We start from the raw sequence: 20,693 nt of genomic DNA on the forward strand, positions 1-20,693 counted from the left end.
AATCTTGTATGTCAGGAATGTCATTCTGTCAGGCACCGACTGATAACCTTTGCTCGACTTCTCTAGATCAATGCACCTGCATTGTAATTCTGAGCCCTTAGTATGCCCTGTCAGTGTCAATAGTTCCTTCAGGGAAAAGTCTGTTGGCCTAGAAATCTTCAGGAGATATTGAGTGTCTGGGAGAATGAGGAAGTTGCCTTTTAACCCAGACCATGATGACTGCCTCCTTTCCATAACTCAAAGTCTATTTTCAATTGATGAATGTGTAAACAGTGATTACTCAAAGAGGTGTGAGGATGAATTAGACTTTTTTTTAACCCATTTCATGATTCTGATAACCTATAACAGTTATTCAAATTGCTGTAATAAAGACAAAGGTTTATTTACAAAGCTATACATACCAAGTAGTCCAGTCTCTCTGATTCTGAAGTGGGTAACATATGTGTGTCAGATTCTAGTATAGTTCTCAACTATGCAGTCTCCACTGCCTGCCTGCTTTTTTTCTGACATGACATGAATAACCAGTCTTCTTAACCACAAAGTCGTTTCTGCAACTGGTGAGGCAACGGAGTTCAATTCAGGACTGACTTTAAAGCAACTTTAAATAAGTTATTTAGTCAGTTACATCTCAATCAGTTCAATTTGTCACAATCTTCAATGGTAAAGATTTGAATAGGTTATATCACAAGTACATGCATATAGAAATTTTTAATGCAAGTTCCATAACAGTGCTACTGATAAATTAAGAGTGAGTTAATGAGTCCAAATGTGAATTTTGTCATGCCATTTGACAATTTTATATTAGCAGAAATTAGACTCACCAACACTTACATTGTCTTTGTACTTGTACTCTGCACATGACAATAACGTTGAATCTAATCTAATCTAATCTAATTTTACTACTGTCAAGCCCTCTAAAACACTGAATTAAGCAGCATGTCTTACCCAGGACTTTATTCTGTCAATAGCATTTACCGTGGAGTTTCAAGAAGACCATGGAGTTTCCGTCATCAGTCCAGTCCCGAACGGGTTAAGCTCCCTGTTCCTTTACAGTGTGACGTCACGCTGGGATCACATGCTCAAGTCGCCAGATTGCTCTATGCGTGGTGCAGGATCTGGATTTCGAAAACAGGAATGGCTACTTTTTTATTGTTATATTCCATGAATGAAGGAACACTTAAGAGTCACATGATGAGTTCAGACTGTTAATATTAATAGGAGCCGGCTTTAAAATCTGTCAATCGACCACTGCGTGTGAACATGGATATTCTTGGAAATTCAGTGTACTCGGAAGAAGATGCTTGCTCTAGGATATTAAAACATAAGCAAATGGAGCAGCTTTAAACTTAAACATCTTTTTAAACGATTTTGGAGTTTTGTTCTTTTTTAAACCAATATTTTAGACAGGCGCTTTGCTTGTTGAACAGTCTTATTTTTGGAAAAAAGCTTGTAATCCGCTCTACAGTAGCCTAAATTTTAGTTTTGAGTCTGCTATCGTATCGATTTTAGCTGGATGGGCTATTTTCAGACATGGCGGAGTGAACATTTTAGGAGCTGTCTTTACTTTTATCGGTAGCCTATATATTATTGCAACTATGAGTTTATAACGTTAAAAAAGGCAGTTTTAAGTTAGTTTAATTCAGACATAGAGGCTAGCGAATTCCCCTGAAGATGAGGTCTTCGTTGGCTCCAGGCATTAGAGTCATTACCTCCTTCTCAAGAGACAGCTGGTAAGTATAGTCTAACTATCTGATCAGACGATACAGCTGATCACTATCAATAGCTGAATAGCCCAAGGGCTGATTTCCATTGTAAACGGGAGAGGGGAATGTGTTTCGCTTTAACTAACGTGAATGTCATGGCAGTAACGTAAATGCTTTTGCGAGTGATTTGCCGGCTGAGATTGTTGCGAGTTGTGTTCTTTGTTCCCAAAACAAGAGTTGCGTATGACAGTGGAATAGCCCTTTAGCCATATTGGCGTATTCCTGTGTTGGAGAAGCAATGAAGTCTCAAAGTCAATGAAGTTTCTTTTACATTGCTTATGACAGTTGCTCAGTTCAGCACTAGTGCAATCAGTCTGCTGATGAATTTCAGCTCTGTTTGCAAATGTATGTTCTTGCCATGGGCCTCCCGTAGCCGCACTAGCCTTAATTTGGAAATGTAAATAGGTAGTAGCCTACAGAGCCTGCATTATGTCCCTGTAACTGCTTCTCATGCAGTCCATGTGCTTTTCATAATGTCCAAGCCTCAGGTCTACATTGGCTACCTTGCCTCAGAATTACCTTACTGCCTTATGCACCTCTCAAATAATTATTGGAGTAAATTTATTTTAATCTCCTTCGCATGCGTTTTTATTTTATTTAGGTACAGAGGCTTCATTCTCTTCCTGACATTCCTGTTCTACACCAGTTATCATCTGTCACGGAAACCTATCAGTGTGGTCAAGGTAAGAGATGTGGCACACTGTCCCCTTTAGAAATGTCCGTGCTATTGATAGTGGCCATGCCACTATGTTACTTTACCAGCTGGTAAACAAAAGTGATGGAGTCTTGTGAGCATGTCATGACAAACCTGCACATGTGTGGCTATTGCAATTTTGTCAGACAAGCACTTTTGGAAGATTGATCATTTTGTCTTGTATGTTGTTAGAGTCAACTGCACAGAAACTGTTCCAATGTCATTCGGCCTGCTGACTTGAATGTCACCAACAATGACACCTGGTGTGACTGGGCTCCATTTGGTGAGTTTTCGAGTCATCCCAACAGAAACACTTTCTACAATAGGCCTACATAAAATCCTTTCTTCTTCTCCCAGCGGCTAGTTTACACACTGCAAATGCTTATGACTGAGCATCAGGTCATGATCCTCTGTGCGTTATGATTTTTTTTTCTTCTCCAGACCAGGACAATTATCAAACACTTTTTGGAGCAGTTGACAACTCCTTCCTTGTTGCCTATGCCATTGGCATGTTTTTCAGGTATGGTGGTTCTACAGTCAGACGACACTTGACATTAGTGCCCTTGAGGCCAGGTGGGAGCTAAACATTGGTGGTGGTTAGTGAGGTATATAAATGTAAGGTGGTGTTGTTGTTGAGATGTGCTTTATCCCAACAGTGGCATCTTTGGAGAGCGCTTGCCCCTGCGATACTACCTCAGCACAGGGATGGTCCTCAGTGGAATCTTCACGTCACTCTTCGGCTTGGGCTACTACTGGAACATCCACTCTATCTGGTACTACGCCTTTGTCCAGGTCAGCTGTGCTCCTCGCCTTTGGAATGCATTTGAAATGCCAGTTTTGTCCAAGGGATTTTTTTTTATTGTAATGCTGAGTAGGAAGCTTTTAAACTCAGTGACAGGAAGAAATCATGATCGCACAAGGTAAGCCAGAACGGAAAGCTTTTATGCTTCTCATACTTCACTTGCCACCACATCCTGTGCAAATGAACCACCAGCGGTGGCTATGTGAACAAAAGAAACTCCACCTTCCTACTAAAGAATCAGACCAGAGTTACTCAATCGTCATTATTTTATATGGTTTAAAAATCTAGTTGACAAGCTAATTAGTAGTAGCTTTTTGTTTTTGGTCTGACAGGCTTTTAAGTATAAGTATATATACTCTTTTGATCCCGTGAGGGAAATTTGGTCTCTGCATTTATCCCAATCTGTGAATTAGTGAAACACACTTAGTGAGCTGCCTGCTGCAACAGCGGCACTCAGGGAGCAGTGAGGGGTAAGGTGCCTTGCTCAAGGGCACTTCAGCTGTTCCTACTGGTCGGGGTTCGAACCAGCAACCCTCCGGTTACAAGTCCGAAGCGCTAACCAGTAGGCCACGGCTGCCCATTTTAGTAGGCATAGTAACTGTTGCTAGAGCTCCATCAGCCCTTTTCCTGACAGGTCTGTTCCTATCGGGTCTTCTAATAGGGACCATGCTGCAAGTAATCTTCTTACTGGTGAAGTGGCCTACTGCTATTTACATCTGGGGATTGGAGATGTAAATAGGCCTGACCATATTTAATTAGCCACTTCTGGATTTTGGCTGGCCCAATCACATTAGCGGCTGAATGTTGTCCCACAAGATAACTAACTTTTGCTGCTGGTTAAAAAATATATGGGTGATTTTTAGGTTGTGTTTTTCACCGTTGCTGACTCCATGACTCCTGTTTAGTCTACTCTTTAAAATACAGTCATGTTCTCTCCATGACCATGACCACACAGTTCTTGTGATCATGTTTGATAGAAAGATGAAATATTTGTCACAAGGAACGCGTATCGCATGACTGTGAGCAAGGTCAGATGGACAGAGGTGGTTTTCAAGGCCATGTGAGGCCAGGCCCCACTTGTTGTGACTGTCTCTCTCTATCTCCTCTCCCATAGGCTATGAATGGACTGGTGCAGACGACAGGCTGGCCTGCAGTGGTAGCTTGCGTTGGAAACTGGTTCGGAAAGGGGAAGTGAGTGTATCTATATTTCGCTCGCTTGCTTTCTCTATCTCTCTCTCTCTCTCTCTCTCTCTCTCTCTCTCTCTCTCTCTCTCAAACCCTCTGTCACCTGACATAAGTCCTGCTGATCTTGCAGTATCAGAACCTGTATTTTCCAAAACCACAACTGTGAGTTATTATACAAAGTGTCAGTGATTGCACCTTGTGACAACAATTCTGCTAAAACAAGGGCAATTGTGACCATGTAATGGAGCAAACGATTGAACACTGTTCAAATGAGGGTCTTTACACAAACTGTTGCTATTGTTGCTTCAATCAATCCACTAGTGTAGATGAGTAAACTAGTTCTACCACAAAGGTCACATGGGCCAGTCATCACGATTCAGGCTTGCAGCTGCATGGTTTCCTGTACTAGGAGCTACTGTGGATGATGCTGTCTGTGAGATAAATGAATAGAAATATGGATGGCTTTCTCAGTGCCTGGTTTTTGACGTTCCAGGCGTGGGTTCATCATGGGCGTATGGAACTCCCACACATCTGTGGGGAACATCTTGGGGTCGCTGATTGCTGGTGTGTTTGTGTCGTCTGCCTGGGGCTTGTCCTTCATTGTACCTGGTATCATTATTGGCGCCACAGGAGTGCTATGCTTCTTCTTCCTGGTTGAACGTAAGTGGGCAGCTGGTCATGCATTGAGTTGATGAAGCATCTCTGAATGCTTGTGGACTGAGCTTGATAAAGTGATCAGACCCTCCCTTTTCCACAGCCATTGTGCCATTGGTACAAACACCCATCATACACAAGGCCCTTTTCTTCAATGTAGTTTAAACCCTAGCAGACATATCTCCACCTTATTTGACATAATATGAAGAAAGTTGAACTGCCCAATAACCACACACATGTGTGTTTTTTTTATTATTATTATTATTTACACAGACCCTGAGGATGTCAACTGTACACTCCCACAGCATCATGTGAGTATGATAAGCCCCAGAATCTCTCAGGCTACACATGATCTCTTTGGAATGCCTTTTCAACTGAACATTTAGACCTGTGTTTCTTTCTGTGTGTGTGTGTGTGTGTGTGTGTGTGCGCGTGCGTGCGTGCTCAAAGCAGGAGAGTGCAGAGCAGGAGCCTCTGCTGTGCAACTCGTCCAGCAACGAGGAGATCTTCAGCAGTCCTCCGCCCGGCACGCCGCCCAGTGTGGTGGAGCGTTCCGATGACCACGCCGAGGCCATCAGCTTCTGCAGGGCCCTGAGAATTCCTGTGAGTTTGCCCAACGTGTTGCTGTCAGCTGACCAAGCGCATGTGCAACAAACAGCGTTTGTTGTGTCTGTACACTGTCCTTGCGTTACTGTACAGTACTCAGAGAGGGCTGAATACTCTAGGGGAAGATCCTATTTACGCAGTGTTATTCCATTAACCCTAGATGTAACCGGTCATCCAGGCATGTGAAATGAAGTCCATTTAGTTGTGTGTGTGTGTGTGTGTAGTATGCAACTAAATGAGCCTGTGTCTTATCTCACCTCAGGGTGTCGTTGAATTCTCCCTGTGTCTTCTGTTTGCCAAGCTGGTCAGCTACACCTTCCTGTATTGGCTACCTCTGTATATCGCAAATGTCGGTAAGAGCTTCTCACTCCATCTTCTCCCTTCATGTCCTTAGATGCCCCACTTCTACTTGAACTCAGATGGCACAGAGCATAGTCGTGTCAATAACAGTGATGGCAACAATAAAGTAACACAAGCATTTACTGTCCTTGTAGCATGACCTACTAGTCATGTGATCACCTGTTACAATGTAGAAGCAACAGTCCAAAGGCTTTTCCTTGCTCATGCTCATTATTATTATTATTATTTCACCAAAACATTACACATGTCTCATGGCGCTTTACAGAATGTTAGATGTTACATATAATCCCTTAATGAGTGCCTCAGATTTAAACATTTAAAACATTTGTCCTTGTAGCTCAGTTTGACCCCAGAGCAGCAGGAGACATGTCAACATTATTTGATGTTGGAGGAATTGTAGGTAAGTTTGTCACTTCACCTTTGACCTAAATTGAGTTAATGGCATGCCGTGTGTGTGTGTGTGTGCGCGCGCGCGCTAGTTTTCAACTTGGGATGTAGCCAGACACAGTCACTGATTATGGCAACAGCCACTTGTTGAATGATCTTTATCTTTATTAAACCTTGATCTTTACCTGTATTGAAATATGCATATTAGGAATGTCCCTTATAGAGGCAGTATTTCAGGTGGAATGTGCCACCTTCTCTGGATGTGTTGTGTCCTGTGTGTGTTAAGGGGGGATCATGGCTGGCTTGGTGTCAGATTACACTGGAGGAAGAGCCTCCACCTGCTGGGTGATGCTGATCTTTGCTGCCCCAATGGTGAGTGTGCTCACTTGACCAAGTCCAACAGGTTAATAGCATGCATTTAGACCGTTTGGGATATTCTACTAATAATGATGTCATTCACTAAATCAATACATTTCCTTTCATTTCCTTTGCCCACACGTCAGATTGCAGTGCTGTGCTGGTTTTGCATGTGTCAATGTCCCTGCTTCATGCATTGTTAGGATTGGGAAGTATTTTATTGCATAAAAGAGTGTGAGAAGGAAGTGAAGCATGTTCTGCTGAGCTGTTCTGCTGTTAGAACACTGAACACGTATCAGTCACATGTTCATATTGATATAAAACAAAGTCCAGTTGGCAAAAACTGTTAGTAGTAATGTGATATCATGGATCATTATGGTCTAGCATCAGAAAGCCTTTTATACTTTTACTGCAAAATGTTTGACACATGGAAAGCAAACTCTTTTATGGTCTGTGGTGAACGTGAGGGATGTACTACTGACTAGCTGAATGGCATGAATGAGAGAGAAGAAGAAGAAGACGTTGGCCACATGTCTTGTGTCAGCAGCAGCAGCAGCCCAGTTTCAAGGGCAGGTGTCAAGGCCCCGCAGGAGCGCGCCAGTCATTCTTCACCTCCGCTTCAAGTTTGCCTTGGGATTAGAGCCCAGCTGCAGAGTGGCACACCGGTCTGAACGCACGCCTCAGTTTACCAGCTGCTCTGTGCACACAACTGAGAGGAGGATGTGTGGGCTTGTGTCAGGCCTAGAGATCTCTAACACCTTCTGTTCTCCCCCCTCCAGCTCTTTCTGTACAACCACGTCGGCCAGAACGGTGTGCCAACCACAATCGGTAAATTCTCTCTTTTTTTGTATTGGTATTAAAAATATGTTAGTCCATCAACTGTTTATCAGTCAAATCAACTATGCTCCACCGACCCATTTGTAACAGTCAAGGGTTATGTTGCGGTTACATAGCAATAGTTTTGCTATGTAACAGCAACATAACAATAATGTTGCTATTGATTGGTCATGCATTCCCTGAGTGACATCCCTAAGTGATGTGTATAGGTATTAGTGTTTGTAATGACGTGTTGTTATTGACCCCACCGCATGCTTGACCCATGTGCTTACTGACTGGTGTCTAATGTGCTCCAAGTGGGCTGCTACACAGTACCAGCACTTCTACATTTGACTCTTAAGCGGACCTGCACCTGCATCACCAATATCTCTTAGTATCTTTTATTCACTGAACAAATTAAGAATATAATGGCCTATTTGATGTCTGGATACCAGCTGATCCATTGGCTGATATGGATACAATGCATGTGAATGATCTTTTCTCCACTTCAAGCTCTGGTCTAATGGCGACTGCTCTTCCTCTCTCTCGGTCAGGCATGTTGCTTGTGTGTGGAGCGCTGGTCAATGGCCCTTACGCCCTGATTACCACGGCCGTGTCAGCTGACCTGGTAAGTCCCATGTGAACGCCTGAGCAGGACCTGATAGGTCAGCTCATGTCTAATGTTTGGGCTGTTTGAACTAGACTCAGATTAAGGCTCTCTCTTTTTTCCCCTCCCTCATCTGCAGGGAACCCACGAGTGTCTGAGAGGAAACTCCAGAGCTTTATCAACAGTAACGGCTATTATTGACGGAACGGGATCCATAGGTAAGAGGGACAGAATGGGTCACTCAGGTCTGTTTCCTGTTTCCTGCTCCAATCTTGAGCTTGGGACATGAAACCCAAGAGGGTTCTTAATACACCAATTAATATGTTTGTCCGTTTGTCTACTAATTTCACAGTTAATCCCAGTTTCCAATTTGAGCCACCATAGGGTTACTCAGTTCAGTTGACATAATTGGTCTAGACGCACCTCAGATTGTATTTAAAAGAAAAGGAAGCAGGAAAGTTTGCTTTCATATATTGATAAAAAAAGATCTATATCAATGACGGAGCTTTGGCACAAGTGGCTCCACATTCAGGTCCAAGTGCCCACAGTGACCCGGGTTCAAATCCTACCCACGGCCATCTCTCTCTCTCTCACTCTCTCACTCACTCACTCACTTCATGGATTGCATGGAGAACACAGGCTTGTTATAGTGATCTCTTGTATTGTTGTTTTATTTGTTTTACAAAACTTCTTTTCAAGCATTCATGCTTGCACATCCTAAAGCCCATTTAGACTTTCTTGGCCTTGAGCTGTGTCTTGGTTCTACCCATTACTATGATGTCCATTTACTGACAGATAGTTAGATACATTTCTAGTTTTCTGCACAAATCCTGTTCATGCTTAATTGCTCGGCAGGAGCAGTGACTATATTTGATGCAGTGTCTTGTATTGTGACAATATGGTGTTTGAGCACCACACCTAGTTCACTGGTTGTAATGTGCCAAGACTTTTCCCCTTGCGCAACGTCTTCACTTCGACACTCCTTGTTTCCTGAATGTCCACCAGGTGCTGCCCTCGGCCCTCTGTTGGCCGGCGTCATCTCACCTACGGGCTGGAACAACGTTTTCTACATGCTCATCACCTCCGACATACTGGCCTGTTTGGTGAGGGACCATTTGAAAATGTTCTCTCTTCATCTGTATTTGTGTGTCTGTGTCTGAAATTGCTGAAATGCATGTAACTCTGGCTGTGTGTGTGTTTCAGCTGCTCTCGCGCCTGGTTTATAAGGAGATAAGGGGATGGTGTGGATATCACACAAGGATGAGAGGGTAAGCACTTCCACCTCCTTCACTTATCTCCTCAATAGAGCTGCCATAGCAGATGTGGACATCATGAGTTGAGTAGTGGAAACAGTAGGGCCGTCTGCCCAAACCCCATGGGAGGTTCCTGTCTAGCAGGTGTGTGGTTGACCAAAATCTGACTGAATAGACCCAGTTGAACTGCACAGAAAAGTGCAGTCATGAGCGTCCACATGAGATGAACGCACGGATGTAGTGTGATCCAATACTTTTTCAAGGCAGCACTGTGTTAACGACAGCCTAACCTAAGTGCAAAGTCCATTTCACTGAGTAGTTTTGTGAGGGCCAAGGGGCCTTTGAACAGTCAATGTAACATCTGTCACAAAGACACATCAGATAGTCATCAGGCAGTCTTCACTGGCGGGAAAGAAAAGTGTTCATATCACTCGCATGCATTCATTCAATAAACTAAGAGCCATTCTGTACAGTAGGTCTTTTGGAGTTACTGTAGCAGTGGCTTGTGGATAGAGACCAGCCTCTCTATGTTCTCCTGAAAAGAGGCAGCCAACTAGCACCGACCCCTTTAGCCACTAGCACATACCATTCTGCAGACCCCCAATATCTAATGTTACACAAGCCTACTGTAACTATTTTAATCAGGCTATTCAGATATCAAAACACATTTGCAGGGGATGCATTTCAGGGTGCCATTTACTTCACCTAGGTGAGGGTCCGATAAACAAGTCCTGAAGTGTGTGTCTAATTTTGATCATGAACTAGATGGGTAGAGCCCCCAACCCATTAATAGTCACATCTCAAGCAACAGCATAGGTGATGCCTGGTAATGACACACTCAATGAGGAGCCAGTACTGGTATGATTGAGAGTCCTCCTGTTAGCCCCAAAATAGCCTTGTTCCTCTATTATGATAAGTGTGTGTTCATTATGTTGTAACTAGTAATTGGCCCATTATCCCGTGGACTAGGCTTGTATAGGCTCCAATTAGCCAATGCCTGATATTACCATTGTTTAAAATGGCCTGCCTTTTTGATCAAGCACTGTTAATTCATTCCTCTATCATCCAGTTATATTTATGACCATCAACATACAATTCTGAGAGATCCTCACAAGTGGCGTCTCTGCACCAAAGGAGAAGTGTACAGATAGATGTTTTATCATAAAGCTGTCAGTTTCCTAAAAATGCCTCAAAAGTCAGCTGTCACTGTTGCTGGAGGGCAATGACCCCTGTTCATTTGGCATGCATGAGCACGTAGAAACAAACCCATGCAGAGCCATACTAGCCCTAATGCACAATGTCACTCATTGCTGTGCATTTTAAACCAGTGGAATAATGGCCTGTGCACACAGCATACAAGAGTGCCTTTCAGACAATGGCCGATGCAGGCATGGCTATTATTTGAACTGAATGTGGGTCTTGATGGACTTGGTTACAGTCCTAATAAAAAGCTAATTCAGTGAAGTACAAGTGAGTGGTGCCATTCAGGTGGCAGCTGGTGGAAATGTTGTTGGTGGGACTTAATGATGGGTTTCTTTTTTCTTCATGTTATTGGATGAGTTCTCAAATTTTGAGAGAAACCTCAAAACTTTCTGACAAATGGCACAATTTATCTCAAAGCACCTTGTAAAAACATGCAAAACCAACAGAAAACTCTACCTTAACCTCCCAATTAATAATATGTCTTCAGCACTATCCAGGCCACTGTGGACATACTGTACGAGTGCTTATCATTATGTATAGCCATCTGGCCGGCCAGAAGGACTAAGGCAGACAGTAAATATATGGAGTTATCCTCAGTATCCTGTCTCTCCAGCCCCACCCACTATCAATCTTCTCCCACCACACTCGCAATTATGCTGCACAACTTGCACGATCCCGGCCACTGCCTGGAAGCATTGCTGACTACTTTGAACAAACAATTAAAAAGTGGAACATTTTCTTGCTGAGTTGGAAGTTAGCGTGAGCGTGTTGGTAAGCTACCAAAGGAGATTAGAAGGATGCTGCTGGGAATTCTGATTTGTTTGTCCAGCTGTCTCTACTTGTTTGGGTTATTATTTTCAAAGAGGAGGAAGAAAGTTGTTAATGTTTGTGGGTTAAAAACGGCTATCCGCTCTGTAAACGCGGGAAATGCAACAGGGGAATAATAATTCACATTCCTGTCTCCTGTGTTACAGGTTTAAAGAAATCTGAGGCACTAAGCAACAACAGAGGCCTTCACTTCAGCACAGGACTACCTATCACCAGCAGAACAGACAACGGGACCACATTTTAAAGCACAAACACCAGCAGGCCATTTGTGAATACCAAATACCTCATACAGCTCTCTTGCAACTCTCACTTACTCATTCCCACATCCTGGCCCTTGAGCAAAACTGTGGAGCTTGACTCTGGCAGGGGACTGGAGGATTTTACGCGACCACGGTGCTTCATATCTGCAGGTCCTTGTTAGCAATATGTTCGAGACTTTCATACTTCAAATTGGTGTTGGAACAAATTCATTTGGTACAATCAGGTGAGGGGGGGTTTAGAAGATTTGAAGTCGTCAACATCCTGAAAGACTTTAAAAAAAGAAGGGGACAAAAGGTTTTTTATTAATGTTTTTATTAATGAGTGTTTTTACAAACTAATTTATCTATCTTGAACTGCCTCCCTCTCTCTACCTGACTCAAATCCAGCTGTACTTTTGTCATTAAAATTGCCTTTTTGTGCGTTTCCTTAAACTCTGGTGTCTGTTTTTCTCTTTTCAATTCAAGTTATGCTATCAATTAATTAATTTTTCGCCTGTATTGATAGCACTCTTAACTATTTGGGCTACTCCCTACCCCCTAGCTATATGTAATACTGTACATGACTGAATAAAACCCCATGATTTAGACAAGTCATTAAAACCGAAGAGACAACATGTTTTGTTAAGTGCTAAACAGAGCTAGATAGCCAGATCTAGCTTTCATGGCAATTATTTATGTAAAGGCTCAGTGTGAATGCTAAGTGGTGCACTTACATTCATATTGATTATGAGGCAAAGGAAGGTACTGGAAAATCATAATTGCTTAATTGGCTTGCTTTAATAATTACTTTGGTGCTTATGGTTTATAGCTGAACATGTTACCTGGCTACCTTCCATAATCCATAAAATTATTTAAAGTCGTGCTTCATGACATCGTATTTGTGGTCAAAATACAGCGGGCCAAATAAGTATTAAACCCATCAACATTTTTTTTCAGTAATTGTAGGCCTACTTCCAGCGGTGTTTATGTCTATACATTATGTGCCCATGCATGTGGACATTGCATGGATCACCATGTGATAATTAATGTTAGGTGGGTGTGACAGTAATGGAAAAAGGTTGTCGTCACTCCAGTCATTATTTTCCATGATTAAGAAAACTGAATAAATCAAACTGAACTATTTATTTCCACCGACTACTAACAAATTGTTCATAATTGGTGTTTTATGGCCCAAACATAATTTCAAATGACTCTGAATGCACTCTCTGTGATATGAAATACAAATTAAACTTAATTTACACATCTACCAGCTGCTGCATCAGAGTAGACCTGAGTGATGTAAAGCCATCATGCTAGCTATTAGCATAAAAAGTCTTACAGGAGGTCCAGGAAGTGAATGCAGTGATAGGTCAGAAGCTGACAGACCCATCTGTGGACAAAGCTAAGGTGCTGCTGACAAGCTACTCATCTCACAACATACAGGCTACTGTAACTGGTGAATATTCTTTTGGAAAACATGCATTTTAAGTTTTAAATTACTAAATATTAGCATGATTACTTGATTGCCAAATGGACTTTGATGTACTATCATGTATTTCTTAAATAATTAGCAGATCTGAATTGTCCCTTTGAGATTTACCGAGATGAAAATGAACATATCAGAGATGGATCAATGACCTCACCTCCAACCCAAGCCACAGCTTGCCTTACTATAGAAACGATTCCTTAGCAACCTCAAGGAGTGGGCTCATATTTAAGGGTCTGGCAGTGATGTGTAACACACCTTTACCTAGTTGCCTGCTGTACCTCCATCCCCATCAGTAATAAGGATGCATGCACGGCCATTGCTGTGGTAAGTTTTCTTATTATCATTTCTTGCACAGGTTTATCATTGATTCCATGGCAGGCATGGCAAGAAGGAAATTATGCATCATTAACATTTGTGTATTGTTAATTTTAATCTGTGTTGACCTATATGCAAGTTTACTGGGAGGTGGATTCATTTGAGATACAAAGCTTTCCCTGTAGTAAAGATGCATACTTATGGAGGTAATGATCCTTCTGTGTAATTATTCACTAACAGCCTACATTTTGTTTAAGATGAACTATACAAATTTCAAACTGTAAACAAACACTCAATATCATTGAGATTAATGTTCTGTCTGTGACTGGTCTATGACTTGGCTTCTACCTCTTATACATAAATGCCCTCTCAAATGACTTTTTATTCATGACTATTGACTATTTGTATTCACAGAGTTGTGACTGCCCTGACACACGCAAGCTGGTATAGCACAGTCACTGCAGAACACCACCATGGGCTCCGCTTCCTCATCATATCGTCCACGAGCTCTCTACCTTGACGTAGATGGCAAAATGCAGAAGGCAAGTCCAGCTGCATAAATGACCAGCAGCTCAGTCATACTTACTCAAGAATTACACATTCTCTACTATTTTTATTATGGTTAATCACTTGCATATGGTATGCAGACAACGTACTAACAACCTGGAACTTCCCTTCAAAGTACTTCATAAGAATCTTAGTAAAACAGACTGAAATAAGAACTGTCATTTGTCTTATTTTATTTCTGTACCAGTTTTTTCTGTAGATGTAGTGAGTTTGTGATATTACTGTTCACTGTACTTTTAGGTGATTTTTAGTCAACATTGCAGCCCTTATGATATCAGAGAACTTCTTTGTACTTCATCAAACATTGCAAGGTAACTGCACTCTCCTCATTACAATACCAGACTAATAGTAATGATGCACATCCTTCACATTAGACATACACAAACTTGTTTGGTTTGAATATGTTTCAAACCTTCAAATAACTGATTATTGTTGTAAATATAATTTGTAAACAATAATTAATGTCTAAAATATATTTAGCCAGCAATCAACAGTTCTGGGCAAGTGCTGACATAGGCTGCGATGGGAAATAATGCAACAGAGTTAGTGATAAATCATTAATGCTCAATGAAACAGTAAATAGATTGAAAATGGAATACCAACTGCAGAATTATAGCAACTATTTTTCATCCTTCCTGAAAAGTTACAATATAACATTACATATCATTTACTATAAGCACACTCAAATGTTGGCTCACAAACAATGTGGTTCTTCATCATGACTTATTCTATAAATAATAGTATTTATCACTTCAATAACAGACTGCCTCGTTTTTAGTAAATACATTCTAATGGTAGCTTCTTTTACATCCGTGTAGGAACACAGCCATATCACTAGTTGATCCAGAAGGGGCCATGGTTTCTATCTATCCCACCATGCCAACCAACTCTCCCAAGTGAGCAGCTATTTCTTTTTTTTCCACATATGTAATGCGATCCTTAACATGGTGCACTCAACAATCCTTGATTTTTGCTCCATTTCAACCCTCTCTGGTGAAATTTCACCAACTTAAGATTCTGATACCATCCTGGCAACATTCTGGACACTGTCCCCTAGCAAATTCCTGGATACCATCCTGCCAAAATCTTGGATGTTGCTAGGATGGTATCAGAATCATAAGTTGGCAAAATTGCACCATGTGAAGGGATTTCGCAGATCGCATCACATATGAAAGCTACATTCAACATCATAGAGTTCTCTGCTCACAATACACTATGAATGCTTCTCCTTCCTCAGTTGTTTATATAAAGTAGTGCCACAGGCCACAAGTCAAGTCGGAGGTAAGATTAGACTCTTTACTCTATTCACTCTGGTTACTGTACTGTATATGCTCTTTAGTTCAATAGATTGTTAAGCCTATATGTCTATTGTATTTTTATTTCTACATTTCATTCAACATATTCACCGTTTATTCAACATGACCAATGTCTTGTACTTCTCTCCAGAGAAAGAAGATATGTTCCAGAACGTCTTGGCTCAGGTGGCAGAGCAATTCAGCAGGTAAAAAAGCTAAGTTTTCCAGGGAATCATTAATGCAAAATGCTGAATGTATTCAACAGATGCTTGTATCACTGCTGATAAATATTTTGATTGTTATGTTATTTTTCTTCCTTCTTTTGTGTGGGAATGTGTCAGGGCCTTCAGGATCAATGAACTGAAAGCAGAAGTCACAAACCGATTGGCCATGCTTGAGAAGAGAGTTGAGTGTAAGTTTCTCTCTCTAGGTGTCACCTGTGATAACTAGACCCATAGCAGCTAATAGTTAAGCTGTGCAAAGGTGCAAAATTAGTTTCTTAAGCAGAGATACGGGTCCTAGCTTAAAGGCAAAGAGCAAAGTCAGTCTATGAGCAAAGTTCTCTTGCCTGAACTAACATCATGTAGCGTGAGACAGCTTTGAGCTGACCCACCTCTGTTTGTGCTTACAATCTCATTGTATTCAATTTGTAAAGTTATTAAGCCAGTTTTAGTTAGACTCTAGACACTTTGCCGAGCATTTCAATTAGGCCCCACTATGTCTTGCCTGTTTCTTTCAGTGGAAGGCCTAAAGGTGCTTGAGATTGAGAAATGCAAGAATGACCTCAGGAGGCTACGAGATGAAATGACTTCAAGGGGAGGGGGAAGGTAAAATGTTGATGGGCAAACAAAATCCACAATTTACACACACTTAATTGACAGGCATGATTTAATGCAAAGTGGTTATCCCTCAACATATAGTTATAGTTATGGTATTTTTCAGACTCTTTTATTCAAAGCGAAATAAAATTGCAGCATCTTAGCTTTCAATATGCCCTTGCTAATATAGATATGTATCAGGTAAGTTTAATCCAATCTAAGCCTGAATCCACACTGGCAAATGGTGTAATGAAATGTGTGAATATACTTCATTAGTGTGCGTATTTGTGCGTACACAGTGTAATGTCTCATCTCTTCTCTCAGAATGAATTGTGCCTGTAAATACAACTTCTCCGATGACGCCAAAAAACTGTCTCCCAGGCGTGACGTTCCGAGCTATCCAAAGGTAAATGAAAGCGTGACAGTGAACTTGGACGTGAAATTTGTAATTAAGAGACAAGATCTCATGGTGTCATTTCCTTTCCTTTGTTCACAGTACACGCTATCTCAAGAGACTATTGAGGCTCTGAAGAAACCCACATTTGACGTCTGGCACTGGGAGCATAATGAGGTCTTTTACTCAGCATGAATTGTCTCTGTGTGTTTGCAAGAATTGTTCGGGGTTGGGACACATTATCTTTTAGCGAAATCTTTAAATATGAACCCCACAGAGACCGCAAGAGACTGCAAATGTACTCCAAAAATGACAGTAAATGTTCTGTTCTGTTCATTAATGATGTTGTTGTTGTTGTTGTTGTTGTTGTTGTTTGTAGATGCTAAGCTGTCTAGAGTACATGTACCATGACCTGGGGCTGGTGAAAGAGTTTAACATGAATCCAATCACACTGAAAAGATGGCTGGTAAAATATTCATTATGAAAAAAATCAACTTTACTGTTTACTCCACATATGGCATTAATTGTGTCACACTTCCATCATTCAAACGTAGCATTGAAAATTGGACTGTTTCTGTGGATACACTGACTGTTAGAACAGTCTCCATGCACTCTGTCAGCCCATTGCTTGCTGTTAAACCCAATCTTACTTTTATGTCTTCTCTGTTTACAGCTGAGTATTCAGGAGCATTATCGTGAAAACCCCTTCCATAACTTCCGCCACTGTTTCTGCGTTAGCCAGATGATGTATGGAATGATTCATCTCACTAACCTTCTGGTGAGCCAATGTAAACATTATTATGCAGTCCTGATATACACATAATGATTTGACTGGCCTGTTAAATCTCTATAAACTGTGTGCCATTTGTTATTTAGGAAACACTCACAATGACAGACATGTGCATCCTCATGACAGCAGCAGTCTGCCATGATCTAGACCACCCAGGATACAATAACACGTATGTCACCAACCCTATATATAGCCTATATATTATATATACCCTAACATCAGGGGCTGTCTTTTGACTTCATTTGTATAGTCTGTGTATATATTTGACATGTTAGAATTAAACGAGTGCCCTTGTTCTTAGCTGAAGAATAATTATTAGTTCAAATGCATGTATTTAGTTTAATGTTAGGATGTTCATACCTGAATTCTTTCTTTAATCAGATATCAGATCAATGCACACACTGAGCTGGCTGTGCGCTACAATGACATCTCCCCTCTGGAGAACCATCACTGTGCAGTGGCTTTCCAGATCCTCTCACTGCCCGAGTGCAACATATTTTCCAACACCGAGCCAGAGGCTTTCAAGCAGATACGACAGGTCTGTGTCTACAAACAGTATTAACTTACTCAACTGTTAACAGAAACAAATCTACCAAGCGATCAATAGTGTCAATTTTCTGATATTTTTCCAATATTTTATGCCATTATTCTAACCTAATAATGCTGTGCTCATTCATTGTTTTACAGGCTATAATTACTCTCATATTGGCCACTGATATGGCGAGACATGGGGAGATACTTGATTCGTTTAAAAAGAAAGTGGATAACTTTGATTTCACCAATGAGGAGCATGTCAAATGTGTATGTATTCATATAGATGTATGTTCACTACACGTTGCCCAATTACAATTTCTTACAGCCACTCCCTACAACAATCTCAACATAGGTCTTTTTGCGTTTCCTTCTGCAGCTGAAGATGGTTTTGATAAAGTGCTGTGACATCTCAAATGAAGTCAGGCCAACTGAAGTAGCTGAGCCATGGGTGGACTGTTTGCTTGAAGAATACTTTATGCAGGTAACTTCATGTATATCGTTCCTACAAAGGCTTAGGGTTACCTCCACATTTCTACCAATGTGTTATATGTAGGCTACAGCTGTGATGAGTAGGTTCATTGGGCTGGGGGGCAGGAAGCACAGATATCGCATGTTCAGTCGTGTGTGTTTTCTTCACCAGAGTGACAGAGAGAAATCTGAAGGGCTTCCAGTTGCTCCCTTCATGGACCGGGACAAGGTGACCAAACCCACCGCGCAGATCGGTTTCATCAAGTTTGTCTTGATACCCATGTTCGAGACAGTCATGAAGGTATGGAGGTCTGCTGTCTCAGATGTGCTGGATTTGCGGTGCTAGTGGGTGTTTTGTGGTCACATACTACTGCTTCCTCTCTTTGTCCCAGCTCTTCCCTCAGATTGAGGAAATTATGGTGCAACCTTTACGGGACTCCCGTGACCACTATGAAGAACTGAAAACGATTGACGACGCCATGACTGAGGTGGCAACACATTTTTTCCAAACTCTCAGCTGATTTCAGTGACAGGTTGCTCTGTTTATGTGCATGTGTGATAGAGGAGGTTGCTACATTTTCTGCTAATGGTTCTTTCTTTTCTCTTTTCTCTTTTTTCTCTAGGCACAGAAGAAAAAGTCCGACAGTATGCCCCTGGGAGGAAAGAAAAAATAAAAACAACTATCTTCTATCTGTGTTTAAGTAAGTAGTGAGAAAATGTGTCCTGAATGTATTAGTATATACAATCTCAGTACAAACTAAGCATTTTCACAGCAATATCAGGTAAAACATAGATGCCCTCTCGACCCATAAGAATGTTACAGAATATTTAATTGATGCAACTAATCTTTAGATCTAATATGTGTTTATTTGAATATAATGTGCTGATATTAGATGTGAGAGTAATGCCCTTTATTTCCTGTGGATTCCTTTTTCTAGTAAGTTATTTATTCTTTAGTCTTTATAACCTATTATATCTTCATAACATAACTTGTTTAGTTATTTCATCTTCTGATTTACTTGTTTCCTGCTGCCGTGCATCTGACTGCACAACCTTTTGTCCTTGAGTCCCTCCTCTCCCCTGACCCTTGCACGCTAGATAAGATTCTCTTCAAGTCACATGCTCTTGTTTGGAACCGTTTTGGTCACATTCCTGTGGTTCCTCTCTCTCCACAACCACAACATTATCATAGCTCGTGCTAGGCCTGTACTTTGCGTGGTTCTACCTTTGGCCAGCCACTGTGGCACCTCCCGTTAACCTCCAATGCTTGGATTTTCTTGCTCTGTAGGGGCTGTGCTTCACTGAGGATCCAGACTACAGTCTTAACTGACCTGTCCACGTCAGCTATAGCCACTGAGACCGATCTTGCAAAACATGTGAATTGTTCACAAAACCTTATTCTATTCAGTAGAGGCCTTCCAGTTGTCTACAGGATCCAACGTGGCAGTTTGACTTCGAGTCGAGTATAGATGTATACATTCCAGTATAGATGTTAGAATGTTTGACTGTGACTTTTGATTCTGTTTAGTTGTTTTTTTTTGCTGCATACTTGTAATTTATACTTTCACAAACTGTTACCAAGAAAAACTACAGCTACACATACTCAGTAATACCAAACTTAAATCCTTGTGATCATTGTACAGTGTCAAATGTTTGATATATACAATGTTGTTATCACAGTATGGTGTAGATGAAATACACCATTTTGATTTCTACTAAGCACCATGGCATCCGTGCCTGTATGGCAACAAATAAACACATTTGTAATTCTGTATTAGGAGAATTCATTAAATAGCAGCTGACTTTTCATTTATGCTTCATTTGACACCTACTTTCTTATGAAAGCATAGCAACCCTATTTCCTTTCAGAAACCATACAAGTGCTGATAAGCGATTAAATGAAGGTTGTGCATTATCTCATAGAGGACACACTCAGATCAGAGCGTCACCTTAGCACAACTCCTCACATCTTCTCCTGTCAGCACAGCTTAGCGTGTCCCTGAGACCAAGTGTCAGAGGCACCTGTTCCGCTGTGTGTGTGTGTGTGTGTGAGTGAGTGTGTGTGAGTGTGTGTGTGTGTGTGTAAGCTGGAAGTGTTCCTCTTGGTCACAGGTGAGAGCGACACCTCCACTTTAGAGGGCCTGCTATTGGCAGTGGATTTTAATCTCATGGCCCAAGGTGCAGGGGGGGACTAAAGTCACAAAGCAGCGCTGCTATGGAGGCACTTCATTTCTGTCCCTGTTGTGTTGTGTGCATAGATGGAGGAATA

General features: G+C 41.4%; 2 protein-coding genes across 5 annotated transcripts; both read left to right on the top strand.

The window, feature by feature from the left end:
* The first annotated feature begins 1,053 nt into the window (after positions 1-1,053).
* slc37a2 (solute carrier family 37 member 2) lies at positions 1,054-12,207 on the top strand. Of its 3 annotated transcripts, none has more exons than XM_048237606.1 (18): positions 1,054-1,730; positions 2,365-2,446; positions 2,650-2,740; positions 2,899-2,977; positions 3,114-3,249; positions 4,374-4,450; positions 4,938-5,104; positions 5,372-5,409; positions 5,549-5,701; positions 5,967-6,057; positions 6,402-6,464; positions 6,738-6,823; positions 7,588-7,636; positions 8,179-8,252; positions 8,371-8,449; positions 9,237-9,334; positions 9,435-9,499; positions 11,662-12,207. In XM_048237606.1, the coding sequence occupies exons 1-18, from the start codon at positions 1,672-1,674 to the stop codon at positions 11,675-11,677; spliced, it is 1,503 nt and encodes a 500-aa protein (XP_048093563.1). In that variant the 5' UTR covers positions 1,054-1,671; the 3' UTR covers positions 11,678-12,207. The 3 variants fall into 3 exon arrangements, with proteins under 3 accessions (XP_048093563.1, XP_048093565.1, XP_048093566.1); XM_048237608.1 differs by having other exon boundaries at positions 1,055-1,730; positions 5,552-5,701; XM_048237609.1 differs by lacking the exon at positions 1,054-1,730 and adding an exon at positions 1,803-1,881.
* Positions 12,208-13,159: 952 nt separating this feature from the next.
* On the top strand, positions 13,160-20,196 carry pde9ab (phosphodiesterase 9ab). Of its 2 annotated transcripts, none has more exons than XM_048235857.1 (21): positions 13,160-13,210; positions 13,509-13,567; positions 13,973-14,100; positions 14,366-14,436; positions 14,944-15,021; positions 15,363-15,406; positions 15,572-15,626; positions 15,762-15,832; positions 16,160-16,247; positions 16,563-16,644; positions 16,735-16,809; positions 17,012-17,098; positions 17,306-17,410; positions 17,509-17,591; positions 17,804-17,960; positions 18,110-18,223; positions 18,333-18,437; positions 18,597-18,725; positions 18,817-18,915; positions 19,048-19,125; positions 19,713-20,196. In XM_048235857.1, exons 3-20 carry the CDS (start codon positions 14,032-14,034, stop codon positions 19,096-19,098), a joined length of 1,563 nt encoding a protein of 520 aa, XP_048091814.1. In that variant the 5' UTR covers positions 13,160-13,210; positions 13,509-13,567; positions 13,973-14,031; the 3' UTR covers positions 19,099-19,125; positions 19,713-20,196. The 2 variants fall into 2 exon arrangements, with proteins under 2 accessions (XP_048091814.1, XP_048091821.1); XM_048235864.1 differs by having other exon boundaries at positions 18,817-18,912.
* The last annotated feature ends 497 nt before the right edge of the window (positions 20,197-20,693 follow it).

The sequence above is a fragment of the Alosa alosa genome, chromosome 2 (assembly GCF_017589495.1).
Source record: "Alosa alosa isolate M-15738 ecotype Scorff River chromosome 2, AALO_Geno_1.1, whole genome shotgun sequence".
NCBI classification, from domain to species: Eukaryota; Metazoa; Chordata; class Actinopteri; order Clupeiformes; family Clupeidae; genus Alosa; species Alosa alosa.

Coding starts and splice junctions, on each gene's coding strand:
- slc37a2 (XM_048237606.1), top strand. CDS start 1,672: ATGAGGTCTTCGTTGGCTCCAGGCATTAGAGTCATTACCTCCTTCTCA. Junction 2,447..2,649: donor AACCTATCAGTGTGGTCAAG/GTAAGAGATGTG, acceptor GTATGTTGTTAG/AGTCAACTGCACAGAAACTG. Junction 9,335..9,434: donor CCGACATACTGGCCTGTTTG/GTGAGGGACCAT, acceptor TGTGTGTTTCAG/CTGCTCTCGCGCCTGGTTTA.
- pde9ab (XM_048235857.1), top strand. CDS start 14,032: ATGGGCTCCGCTTCCTCATCATATCGTCCACGAGCTCTCTACCTTGAC. Junction 16,810..17,011: donor GGCACTGGGAGCATAATGAG/GTCTTTTACTCA, acceptor TGTTGTTTGTAG/ATGCTAAGCTGTCTAGAGTA. Junction 18,726..18,816: donor TGTTCGAGACAGTCATGAAG/GTATGGAGGTCT, acceptor TCTTTGTCCCAG/CTCTTCCCTCAGATTGAGGA.